This window comes from Alligator sinensis, unplaced genomic scaffold (genome assembly GCF_000455745.1).
Source record: "Alligator sinensis unplaced genomic scaffold, ASM45574v1 scaffold907_1, whole genome shotgun sequence".
Lineage (NCBI taxonomy): Eukaryota > Metazoa > Chordata > Crocodylia > Alligatoridae > Alligator > Alligator sinensis.
In genome coordinates, this window is record NW_005841925.1 from 1,471,884 (window position 1) to 1,485,658 (window position 13,775).

Sequence of the window (13,775 nt, forward strand, 5' to 3'; positions counted from 1 at the left end):
TCTAAGATGAGTTAAATGTATCAAGCACTGTACACTATCCTACATACCCTAATTGAACAGTAAACTAAAAACCCTGCAATTGTTCCAGACAGATTTTCTTGGAACTTCTGTGTCTGCACGATTATGGAATACTGTCAGACAACATCTGTCAAACATATGATTCTCAAGCTACTTTTCTAGTGGTCAGGGAACTAAGCATCTAACTTATTAAAGAGAGCAGTAAAAGGGCTCATCCCTTACTTGTAAACCCAAAGTTAATGCAACTATGTACTAGAGATGTGGTATCCTGAATATAACCAAAACTATGACATAGCAAAACAACTCCTTGTATTTCCTCTGCCATGGAAAAATCACTCCAGCATGTGCTACCTGCTTTAATTCATTTCAAGGTTTTTAAAAACACAATTGCAAAATAAAATTCAGGCAAAACTGGCCGAAAGTACACAGAAAGGAAAACCATCTGTTCTTATCCAATTGCCTTAGTAGCTGCTGTGATATTTTATCACAATGGAGACCTGACCCATTTCTGCAAACTATTTTCTGGGTGACTAAACATCACAGGCTACATCCTTAGCTGGCATAAACTCAGTATGACTCTATTAACATTGATGGCGGTGTGTCCTTCAGAGGATCTGCGAATTTGGCCCAAAGCAATCAAATGTATGTATGTGCACACCATGCACGCGCACGCACACACACACACACACACAGATATTGTACAAAGTGGATACATAAAAAAATCCCCTGTGCCCTGTTTGTCCAAATCACAGAAAGGAGTCTTACCCTCGCTCTGCATTAACTACTATGGCTCTTGGCTTGTCATGATCTCCTCGTAACACCATTCCAATTGCCTCACCATTCAGCCTGTGGACATTGACTGAATTTGTGGCCTCGCAGGTCCAATATAAGGTGTGACTATAAATATCGATGCTCAGGTCATGTGGTTGCTTCTCTGGATTCTGGCTTTGGTTTGGAGTGCTCATAACAGTGAAGGGCTACAAGATAAAAAAGACACGGTTTGTGGAAATGCTTCATTTCTGGTGGAGGGAGAAGAGGGAGGATGGGTGGAACTTGCATCCTTATATATAAAGAAATATCCAAAATGATCAGCAAAGACCAAGTGCAAGCAAGGAGCAAAATGGAGCAAATAAAGATTTGAGCTTTGAACAAGGGGAAAATATGTGAATAAAATCAACATATCTGTGAAAAAGCTCTGAAATGTAGTTGAATAAACCCTATCACTAAAATCAATCAAAATGTGTCTGGACAAGAATATGTATGGAACACTTATTAATTAAGCACGGAATAGATTAGATGTCTTAATGACAAGATGAACCCATTTATAGGACCATCTTATAAAGTTAACTGTGTAAATCTGAAGCATATATGTTACAAAACTGAGCAGTTTTTAATTCAGCTGTCCTCTCCATGAGCTGAGCTCTTGCAGTGTTGCCCTGTCCACATGAGCATGGTTGTAAATTATTTCCCATTTTCTGAATGGAGCTCACAATATTTGGTGTTTTTCATAAAGCCCTAGGCTACTGCTGTCCTTTGGTTATGCTAGCCAGTTTGATAATGTAGAACATTTCTAGCCCTCACCATTCTATGGAGAAAAGTTTGGAAACATCTATCCGAAAGGCCCACAAACCTAAGAGAAACTAAAATGTATTATTTTTAAAAGCTCATGATTTTTTAAAACTTGGTATTAACAATACTGTGGTTCCATTGCAACATCTTCTGGGTACTCATCCTGGAAGCCGCATATTCTAATAAAATTTGAGAATAATCACCTCTGGTCTCAGAGGCTGCTTACAGATGTTAAAAAAAAGCAAAAAATGGCACTGTAAACTCAGCACACTCCCACACCAAGCTCACTGTATGCCCAGAAGAGGCACTGTGTTAGCTGGACCCGGCTCACCCAATGTCTGTACAGATCAGACACTTTAGTGGGGCTTTTGGCACTTTGATGTAACAGCTAATTGAATCAGCTATTAGATAAAATCACCAAAATGCCCCACTGAAGTGCCCAATCTATACAGATGCTACAGAGCTAGGTCAAACTACTGCACTGCTTATTCCAGTACTGCACTTTTTGGGGGGTATTTTTTAATGCCTATAAGCAGCCACAGTGACTGTCATGAGCATAACTGCTTACTTGACTTACACAGTGCAGTTTTTCAACTCCAAAACACAGCAACATCAAAGCAAGTACGTAAGACTCAAGAAGTGAAGCAGTCCAGTTTATACTCAGTCTAAGCCAGTGGTTCCCAACCTTTTTCTTTCGCACCCCGCGGCTGGGAGTGGAGTGTGGCGGCAGTGGCAGCCTGGGGGGCGGGGAGATCCCAGCACACGGTGAGGCTCGTCTTTTCTGTGTGGCACCACCGACATTGCCCCCGCGACCCTCATTTGAGTCATGACCCTGGGTTGGGAACTGCTGGTCTAAGCCAACAATTTCAAGAAAAAAACTGTGAATTTGCAAAAATGCACTGGATGTTTACAAACTTGATTTAATAATATGAGTTGTGCTCAGTGACTCAGGCAAGGCATTATTTGTAGGTGTAGACTATTCATCTTGTCAGGAAATATGGAAATAAATAAAACAAAGCTAATCTCTTCCATACGCATGGAGAACTTTACCCAGAAATGGACAAATAATATCCAATATCCATACAAAGCATTAATTAGTAAAATTCATGGGACCATTAAGTAACAAAATTCTGCAAAAGCATAAGTAATGAAAATTGTAAACTGGAAAGTCCAATTTCCAGAGAAGCTACTTCTTCAAAGCCCCTAACATTCTTTAACCAATGCAATACAGTAGAAAAAACCCCACAGAGCAAATTAATCTCCAATGTAATTTACACCTATTGAGTACCGATAAAGAGAAACTAGGCTCCAACAATTAACACCTTGTGTAACACTTCCTCAAAACTCTTCCACACCCCCAACTAGGCAGACAAAACTCTTTGGGTAGAGGTGATATCTTTTATTAGACCAACTAAATATTTGCAAAAAAAATGTTTTTCTTTGCAAGCCTTTAGGCTCTCACACCCTTCATCAAGCCAAAGAGAAATTAAAGATGGTAAGAGTTCCCCCCAGTTAAAGAAGCTTCATCACGCCAAGGAGAAATTAAAGATGGTAAGAGGTCTCCCAGGTAGAAAAGCCAGTTTGTAAAAAGCTGCTTTGTGAGAATGCATTTGCAAATGGGTTTGCAAATGCATTCTCAGAGAACAGCTTTTTACAAACTGGCTTTTCTACTGGGAGAAGTTTTACCATCTCTAATTTCTCCTTGGCCTGATGAAAGGTGTGTGAATGCAAAAGCTTGCAAAGAAAAAAAAATTGCAAATATTTAGTTGGTCTAATAAGAGATATCATCTCTACCCAAAGAGTTTTGTCTGCCTGTGCCCTTAGACCAACACAGCTACAACCAACATCCCTGAAAGATCCTCAACTAGTAATTCATCCCAACCCTGTCCCCCGCCCCTTCCCAAAGAATCCAAAGACAGTAATCAAAAGGCATAAAAAAGTGAAAATTTTCCTTCGTTTGTTGGAATGACACCAATCTTTTATACATCAGGTACCTTGTACCTGGGTCTCTGAATGCACGAAGAGAAGACATAGATAGATTATACTCCTTGTAAATCATGTAACAGAGATTACAGATGGCAAAGAACTGTGCATTTAAATCCTGTATACCTCAAATTTGTTTGCATACTATTTTTTCTAATGGCATGTTTAATGAAACCGTTGAACTCCCAGAATATGGTAAGCATGGAGTGGCTGTCATTATCTAAAAGTAGCAACCCACTTTTCCCCACTACTGTTCAAGTAGCTGGAACAAGACATTTAGGACCCTGATTTAGCAACACAATTAAGCATGTGCTTAAATCCATCTTTAGTCAGCAAAGCCCTTTAAAATGAACTGGGACTTAAGTGTGATTTTGAGATGACAGTACTGTTTTTTAGTGCCAGGCATCTTTACAATCATGATACCACTGAAGAATGGTATACACAGCACTGATTTTAAAAGTGTTTAACTCAGTAGTAGGTATACAAAAGTGTGCTTCATGTCACTGATTATCTATCACAGTTGTAAGGTCCACAGTTTATGATATATACACTATATAGCAACATGACTGTGTGCAAATTTAGACCTTGGGTCATGTAAATCATTACATGCTTTCCACAGAGAATAAAATTAAACATGAGTAAAAATATTAGCAGGAATAAAAATTAAGAACTGATGGCCGCTTTGAAAACTTCAAACAAAAATATACTATTTTTTATGTATGCAACATGTAAACTTGCCTGGGTACCATCATCTTTTGCTCTTTTAATTATGTTTTGACGTCCATCCACCCAATAAATCAGTTTGTCTAAGGGATCATAATCAATGGCTTTGACATTTCTTAGCCCATGCATAGGGAGGATGATATCTGGACTTTGCTGGTCATCTGGGATCATCCGACTGATTGCAGACTTTTGGCTGAACAGTAAGAAGCTGCTGGGTGCTGAAATGAGTCAAATAAGAGTGCGTAAGAGGAGGAAATGCAATACATAACACCAAGAAAAATTTCAGGAGGGATAAAAAGTATTCACAATGAAAACTAATTACTCCCAATTTGTGATTTTTGCTATTAAGTCTAAATGGTCCCGTTTTTATTCAATGCTTCATTGTTTTGGAAGGGAAAGATGATACTATCATGCCAAGACTGTATTTCCCTTAATATTAATAGAAGATTTGAATTCCACAGCAGGAAGCATACTGCTGTTAGAATAACAACTGTGAAATTAAGACTAACAAAGGCAAGTACTTTCAGATATTATCCCTTTGGGTGATTAATCATTCTTTCTGGTGGTGGACAGGGGTACTTGAAAAATGTGTGTGTAAGCAGGATCATCTAAATCTGAACAACAATCCAACAATGGTGCCTCTACCCAAGACTTTTATCCACATGTGAAAATTAGGCCTCATCTGGAAGGGCTCTGTGGACCACTGGAGAACTAGCAAGATCATGACATCAGATACACAATGGAAATGAAGTCTGATTAATTGAAAGGGTTTGTGACTGCTTGTCCAGATTATCTAAAAAACCCTATTTTCTTACGTGTTATTTTTGTTGTGTCTATTAACACTAGTATAACTAATACACTCAGAAGAAAAGAAGCCTTGAAAATTTCACTCACACCCACCCACTCATTCAATTAGAGGCTGGGAAAACTTCTATTGCACATCTGAATCACCCAAGAAACACATCCAGCAAAACAAGAAAGACCAGACTTGACAAGGCTGTTATGTCTATGACTTAAAAAGCAAGCAAATGTTCCAGCCCTAATTTGTACATTTTAAGAAGAGCACAAACCCATGTTTTTCTCTTCATTTTGATCACCTTTAAAACCAGCAACCTTCACATGTACAGGTGTCGATCCCTTTTTCTAATAACAGTAATCACAAGCAGCAAAGACCTATAAGTGCCTGTGAATATCATGAGAAACAAAAGGGACGTACACCTGCAATCCCTGCTGTTGGGGTCCAAGGTATAATGAGCAGCACAGCCACATCTGTACCCATTGGGTATGGCAAGGCACAAATGACCACAGTGTCCGTTATTTTGCACACAGTCATTTAAGCCATCCTGGCGTGATGAATGGAAGACCAATATATCCATCACAAAATCCAGGTGGCCCTGAATTAGTGTTCGGTTCTTCCCATTTGTCTTGTCGGCTCTTTCTATACTATGAAGGTTCCAGTCTGTCCAGTAGATGTAATCACTGTATTGGGTTAATCCAAATGGATGAGGCAGATCATCTGCTATTATTTCCCTTTCTTGACCTGAAAATGTAATTACATACCATTAGCAATAAATGCACATAGTAACTGAGCACAGTTGCATTCAAGTGCCCATATAAAAGATTATTAATTTGGCATTAATACCTTGCTTGATTTTTTACAAAAACATTTTATTTTTGCAAAAATAATTTGGTCAGAGTCAATATTATGGAATTCTGAGTTCCAATTAAACAATTTCTCTTTAAAGGTAACCCATAATTATTTTTAAAATTTGGCCCCTCTCAGTCAAATTCCTTCTTCACACTGAGCAGTTTCTTACTTCAGAGGTAACCCTACTGAAAAATGCCATTTTAAGAAATTCTAAGTAATATCTTGCGGTCAGTACCCCCAACTGGATCCAAAGCAAGATATTTATGAATAATCTTAATCCCTGGTTGATATTTAATCCAGTTAAAACAAACATTTAATATACAAAACACAAGCAACATATAGTTAAGTGACAGATCTAATAATAGAATTCCTCTAGATTGCTTTAGTAACCCCTTTTGCATCCCTCCTCGGCCCTCCGCCCCTGCCAAAAAAGCCAACAAAGATAGATATTCAGCATGATTAAGACATCATTAGCATGGAAAGATTCCCAACACTCCCATATTCAACACTGTTTAATTAGCAAGGTTACTAATAGTTTTATCATCTTTTGGAACAGCAGGTATTGGCCATTGCCAGAGGCCTGACACTGAACAAAATGAACTTCTGTGGCAAATCCTGCTGTAACCACTTCCTACATGTTTCCAAGGCAGCTATGCCAATTGCCTATTTACACCAAGTGGAGATGTACCCTGGGTGCCTTCATTTCTTCTAACGTGCACCCAGTGCCAGAATGTACAGAATGCCCTGCCTTTTCCAGGACTTGAGTTAGCCTAGATGGGAGGAAGAAGGCAGAGCATAAAAGGGCACTTTCCAGTAACAAGAAAGCTAGGAGGATTTTATTTTTCCTAGACAGATAGCTTCTAGTAAACACATTTTATTTTTTACTGAAGTTACAGCCCTTTAATTTCATGAAACTTCTTCCTATCTTCACATTGTACAACAGGATAGAAGGAGGAGGAAATGAAAATTGTTAGAGTAGGGGTGTCAAGCTCATCTGAGCTGCAGGAGTGTGGCACTGACTTGACTCCTCTTCTTCCCCCTCTCCTGTTCACATGCCTGATACAACCCAGGCAGCACCCATCCAGGCTGGTCCAGGATACCAGCCTGAGTGAGCATGCCCTGAGGATTATTTGGCTCAGCAAAAAGGGCAGCACCCGGATTATAGCAGGGGTGGGCAACTGTTTCGGGCAGAGGGCCGCTTACTGAGTTTTGGCAAGCCATCGAGGGCTGCATGACAGGCAGCCAGGGGCAGATAAATATTACTTTTCTAATTTTTTTAGGGGCCCCGTGAGCTGGATAGAATGGCCTGGCGGGCTGCATTTTGCCCAGCCCTGGATTATAGGGTGCCGTTGGCCAGATCTGGCCTATAGGGCTTATGTTTGAGTCCACCTGGGTAACAAACCACATGCCCCTCATTAAACTGTGCTCCTAACAGCTGGGAAAAACTGAGTCATGCTCTTTCCCACCTTTCTTTTCCAAGGATAAATAACCCTTAGTTTTGTAATTTTGCCATGTGTTAATGTGGCCCTGGGGAAAACACTTCTCAACTCTGTTTGGTGAAAGCACTTTGACTGGCTTTAGTGGAACTAATCGTGTGCATGACATAAACAGAATTTAATTTCATGTCACCAACCATTTTGTTTCCCCTTCCCCTTTTAAACCTCTTTAGCAGGCTGGTAACTTTTGCCTGTAAGATCCCACCCTGCTAGCAGCTATTGACCCTGATGGAAAAAGGTTAAATTCTCCTGACTCATCCAGGCATGTGGCTTGTTACCCAGGTGGACTTCAGGGTGATGGGAAATCTCTCTAGAGAGAGGATCTAGGACTTGGGCTAGGCTGTTTGGAAAGAGGAAATGTAGCAACAGTCAACCCTTGAAGAGAAGGCTCAAGCTGAGTTTCATGTTATGTCTCTATTGATTCAACAGAACAAACCACCAAGAAGGGGGATGGCATTTTAGACTTATTTGTGGGGACTACTTGGTTTGAGAACAGCATCTGCTCAGCCATTTCAGGTTGTTTCATTCACAGCTGCTGCTCCCTGGTCAAGTGTATTCCTTTCTGCGGCCCCTAACCAGCTTCTTTTCAGCACAGGATCCTTACAGTCCCACACTACATGTAAAGGTTTGCCACTAGACTCATCCTAGTTATATATCCTTTACCCAGTGGGTTGGCAAAAAAAATCCAGCTGAGTTCTTGCTAATTTCTGTAGATTCTGCTAAAGAAATGAATTACCTACCTCAATGTCAGCTTCAGCAAATGGCTACCTGGTACCTCCTCCCCCCACAAAAATAAACTATTAACATTGTTGATATCAGTTTAATTTAACATGGTTGATTTAAATTTGTTTCAGTGGGAGGAGGAGCCATTGAATACTGCCTGAGACACTAAGCATAGTCCCAGCCCAGCCCTGTAACAGCGGCGCATAGTCTGCAAGGCTGTTATGGCGGCAGGGCTCAGGCCCTGCCCAGTACCACAGATTTCAACTGGCAATTGAGTTTCCTAAACAGTCTCATGAATGACCATATCAAAAGTGATTGACAGAAAAGCTATACATACTACAGAATCCAAGCCTTGATTTCCAATCAGTAATGCACTTTCTATCTACTTCCACAGACATTAACGTAATCAGTGACATCCACTGGGGAAACTTAGATTATAGAAGACTTTTTAAGAACCACACAGCTATTTGACAATGCTCCAAAGAAATCATTCTATTTTTTTAAAAAACTTTTTCAGAAAGCCCATTTTCCAAAATCTCTTCCCTCCTCAATTTTCAGTTGTTCCAATACTGGCTGCCAGGAGACAGCAGCAATACTTTATCACAGCCAGGGTAAAGCCTAATGTGTACATAACCTGGGATCAACACTTAAGTGCAGAATCGGTAATCCAGAGGCATGATAGTCTGCATTGTTAATTTTCTATTTTCCTTATGGTTTCATGAGTGTATACAGGAATACTGAGGTAAATGCAGTTGTATATGCCATATTTATCCAATTCTAAGATGAGGTTTCCCCCCATTTCACATGGGGAAAAAAGCCCCTCATCTTAGAATTGAATATGGGGCAGCGGGGGGGAGGGAAGCTGCTATGGCTTGGACTCCAGCCCCTACCTGGGGTTGGGGCCACAACCACAGGTACTGCCTGCCCTGCTTCCCCCCACACCCCGCCATCACCTCTGCACCCCTCCGCTATGCAGCCTCTCCTTCCCTGCTTGCCCCACTTCCCCCTGCTTAGCCTTTCTCCATGCACACACCAGCAGGGCCCATCCCTGTTCTAGTCTGGGGCATTGAGCACAGTCCCAGCCCAGCCCTGTAGCAGCAGCACACAGGCCCTGCTTACTGCCCCAGGCTGGAACAGGGATGAAGCCTGTTGGCATGGAGCAAGCATAAAGAGTGGGGGAAGAAGCAGAGACCAGGGGGTTGGGGGATACAGAGGCTGGAGGGGAGGGGGAGAGATGAAGCAGAAGTCTGCGGGGGCGGGCAGGGGGGGAGGAGCAGGACGGGAAGCAGAGGCAGAGGGGAAGTGGGGGGAGGCACAAGCAGGGGGCAAGCTGTTTGACCTCCCCACACCACCAGCCCCCTGGCAGTGGTGGGAGGGATGAATTAAAGACAATTCCCAATAATTAGATTCTATACATGGAAAATTAAATTAATACATTTTTCATGTACAGAATCTAATTATTGGGGTCTACCTTAACTTCTGGGTCGTCTTAGATCTGGGTAAACGTGGTATCTACATGCATTGCTCGTCAGTGTCTATCTGGAATGTTACAGCTCAGCAATTTTTGTTAACAAAGAGATGCTGAGAAGTCGTGTGCTGCTGATGTCAGTTACATAGTTTCCTGAAACAAATTTCTTCAGAAAACATCAAGGGTTCTTGCTTACTGATGGCAAATCCCACAACAAGTTTTATTTTTTATTTTAAATAAGAACCTGTGTAATGTTAGCACAGAAAAGGCATCTAAAACTTCCTAGAAACATGAAAAAAAAAAAGATTGCTCTGATCACATATAAAAATGTCCAAAATAAAGCTTTCAAGGCAGATTTCCATGGAAAATTAAAAGGGTCTTGAAAATACAAAGTTATGATACCTACACAACCAACTATAATATCACTTTAGTGATACTGATACCATTCATTTAAATGTTATATGTCACATTTACCTGAATCTAAGACTGCTTTGAATTTATGATGGCCCCGGCCCCACAAGTAAATTCTATACATGGAAATGTATAAATGTATTATATTTTTCCATGTGTAGAATCTAATTACTTGGGGGGGGATCACCTTCAATTCGTCCATCCCCCCACACACCACTGCAGGGAAGCAGGCAGTGGGGGGCAGGTGGTGTGGGGAGGTCAAGCAGCTTGCTCCTGCCTGCCCACAGCCCCTCTTCCCACTCTTGCCGCTCCCCACCAGCCTCTGCTCCTCACACTGCCTGCCCTTCCTTACTCTTGCTCTGTGCTGGCAGGCTCCATCTGTTCCACATAGGGGTACAAAGCAAGGCCCCAGGCCAGCCCCAGAGCAGCCATACGGACTGCATGCCACTGCTATGGGCCAGGCTGGGGCTGTGCACAGTGTCTGAGGCTACAGTATGCACAGAGCCTACTGGTGCAGAGCAAGGGTAAAGTGGGAAGAGAAAGGGGCAAGCAAGGGAGCACAGGCTGTGGGGAGATGTGGGGTTGGGGAGCTGTGGGGCTGTGGGGTTGGGGAGATGGTAAGGTAAAAAGCCTGCAGAGGGACAGGGTAAGAGGGGGCAGGCCACAGCTGTGGCTATGGCCCCAACCCTGGGCAGGAGCTGGAGCCCAAGTCACAGCAGCCACCTGCTCCTCACTATGCAATTCTAAGATGACGGGCTTCCCCCACACAATGTCAAATAGGGAGGGGGGTGGCACTTTGTCTCAGAATCAAGTAAATACAGTATGTATCTTTTTCCAAATAAGTGTTACTTGTAATATTGGTGTTCCAGAAATGTTACTTCACATGTAACAAAGGTCTACTCAACAGAAACAAATATAGAATTGGACATCAGCTATTCTTGGTTTCTAATTCTGACTCTGCCATCCATTTGCTTTGTGGCAGTGAGCAATCCATTTACTGGGATGGTTTAGTTGGGTTGATCTTGCCTTGAGCAGAAGACTGGGCAAGAGCAAGAGGACCGTATGACCTTATGATATTACATCGTGGTAACTGCTTTAGAAAGTCTAGCTCATGTTTTTATTACATGAAATGTTTAGTCCTCTGCTTTGTTAACCATGTCAATAAAATTAACGTTTAGTCAGTTTCTTTATGCATTTAATTCTCCAAAATATCTAATAGCATAATAACATTCTAGTTGGAAATGTAAGTTTAATGGAACCCCTTCCAAAACACAGTAAATATCTTGGGGAAAAAGACAGTGGCCTCACCTACATGTGTGCTTAACTGTGGAGCACACAAATTAGCTGTGGAATAAAGCATCACCGTCTACATGTGGACAATATTAGGCCACAGTAAACTAATTAACTCCATTGTAACATAGTACTTTTGGGGACACTACTATCTTACAGTAGGGTAATTAATTGTGATTAAACACGTGCAGACGCGGACCATGAGTGTAAATTGAGCCCAGTCAGCCCAGCCAGCAGGGGGCCAGACTCCTGCCAGCCACCTAACCACACAACTCCACACTTTCCAGCATATTCATGCCCCAGCCCCTCTGCAACCACCACCTGGACCTTGGGGCTGACCTCCTATATGGGGGAACAGAGCCTCACTCAACTTCTGCTGGCCCCCCCTGGTGAGTTTGTAAACAGCCACCAGATGCCCTCTTAGCTTTCTCTTGTGGAGGCTGAATAGATTCAGGCCCTCTAGACTCTCTTCGTAGGGCCTGACCTGCTGCACCTTGACCATGCGAGTGGCCCTCCACCAGGGGTTGCTAGGAATAATGGCCACAAATTGTTAGAAAGGAGGTTCAGGCTGGACATCAGGAGGCATTACTTCACAATTAGGGCTGCCAGGCTCTGGAATGGACTCCCAAGGGAGGTTGTGCTCCCTCCTACCTTGGGGGTCTTCAAGAGGCGGCTAGATAGATATTTGGCTGGGATGTTATGACCCCAGCACTCGTTCCAGCCTGGGGCAGGGGGTCAGACCTGATGATCTGTTTAGGTCCTGTCTGACCCTAAGCACTATGATACTCCTGGCTCTGGTGTAAACTGCTCCGCTCCAACTCAAACTGCTGCTGTCCTAGGTACACATGTAGATGCTACACCCGGGAGTAGTTTACTCCAGCTCAAATTGATCTGGAGTTTATTGCTTCTAATTAATTGCACATGTAGGTGCACCCAGAGAGTCAAATCTTAGCTATGTCATAATACTAGAATAGAAATTGGTTTAAAGGAAAGCATTCCTAATTTTTAATTTAATACTTTAAAAGAACATTTACTCAATTCTTTTACTGAGGTCCATCACATCTGTATGAATCTGTGCTCCCTTGCATATAAAACCGGATTACCTAACATGTTTGATGACTCAATCATGCTTGTGTCCAAGTCTGTCCAATATAGCCTTTGGTCTGCATAGTCAATAGTTAGGTCATTGGCACGTCCCACTTTGTCCACCAAAGTGATGCTGTTTGTTCCGTCCATATATGCCCGAACAATCCTTGGTTTACCTCCCCATTCAGTCCAGTACATGTACCTGCAATTACATACAACAACAAAAAAACAAGCCCTTGTGACATGGATTTAAACCCCTCATTCCTACCTAGGACTCCCAGAGTATTTAGCTGAAATGGCAACAGGACTACCATAAATCCATTTAATAAATTAAAAGAAAAACCTTTAACTCATTCATTTCACTGAATTTAAGGGATGTGTCAAGGCAAACCAATGTTCAGCATCATGCAGGATCAAGCCCTACATCCCTGAAATTGCCTATTTATCCTGTTGCTACACAGCTCTTTGTAACCAACTGCTTAAGCCATCCAGATGAAAGAGAAAACTGAGTACCTGGCCACCTTTAGGGCTGGAAGGTCCAGTGGCATTTTCATGAAGAGTCAGGATCCAATAATCAGATTGTGGCTCAGGTTAAAACAGGGGTCGGCAACCCACAGCACACGTGCCGAGCATGGCACGCGAGGTCATTTTACTTGGCACACCACAGCCAGCCCTGGCTCTGGGTAGCTGCTGCCAGCGACGGAGCCTGGGTTGCTCCCAGGAGGCGGCTGGGAGGCTGCAAGCAGCCTGGGCTCCCAGCTGGCAGCAGCTACCCAGAGCTGGGGCCGGCTGCAGCCGGGAGGCTGCAAACAGCTGCGCCAGGCTCCAGAGCCCAGACATGAGCTCTGTACCAGCGCGTGCACCTGCGCCTTGGAGCGGGCGGTAGGGGAGGGGCATGAGGCAGTGCAACCCTGGTCTCTCACCTGCTCCCGGCACAGAGTTGGTGACTGGGCTCCAAAGCCTGGCACAGCTGTTTGTAGCCAGTCTGGGCTCTGGGCAGCTGCAGCAAGCAGGCTGCAAACAGCTGTGCTGGGCTCCACAGCTCCGGCATCAGCTCAATGCTGGCGGGGACTGTGCGCGCACCTTGGGGCAGCTGTGCTGCCCTGCTGTCTGCCCTGAGGTGCGCGTGCAGTCACCACCAGCATGCCTGCTGCAGCTGCCCAGAGCCCAGACTGGCTACAAACAGCTGTGCCAGGCTTTGGAGCCCAGTCACCAACTCTGTGCCAGGAGCGGGGGGAGAGACCGGGGTTGCGCTACCTCAGGCCTCACCCCCCCCACCCACTCTGAGGCGCGCATGCATGCACCGGTACAGAGCTGATGCCTGGGCTCCAGAGCAGCTGTTTGCAGGCTCCCGGCTGGA

The 13,775-nt window shown here is 43.5% G+C and overlaps 1 protein-coding gene across 5 annotated transcripts in view; it reads right to left on the reverse strand.

The window, feature by feature from the left end:
• The window catches only part of LRP5 (LDL receptor related protein 5), a 250,039-nt gene that overhangs the window by 34,103 nt on the left and 202,161 nt on the right, over window positions 1-13,775 (reverse strand). For all 5 annotated transcript variants that reach the window (XR_003092970.1, XM_025198577.1, XM_014517749.2 and 2 more), the window contains exons 11-14: window positions 12,433-12,617; window positions 5,510-5,833; window positions 4,309-4,511; window positions 784-995 (exon numbers count right to left, since the gene is read on the reverse strand). Coding sequence is in view for 4 of the 5 variants with exons in the window: in XM_025198577.1 (XP_025054362.1) it covers window positions 784-995; window positions 4,309-4,511; window positions 5,510-5,833; window positions 12,433-12,617 (924 nt within the window). In the remaining variant the exon portion in view is untranslated. The remainder of the gene's footprint in view (window positions 1-783; window positions 996-4,308; window positions 4,512-5,509; window positions 5,834-12,432; window positions 12,618-13,775) is intronic.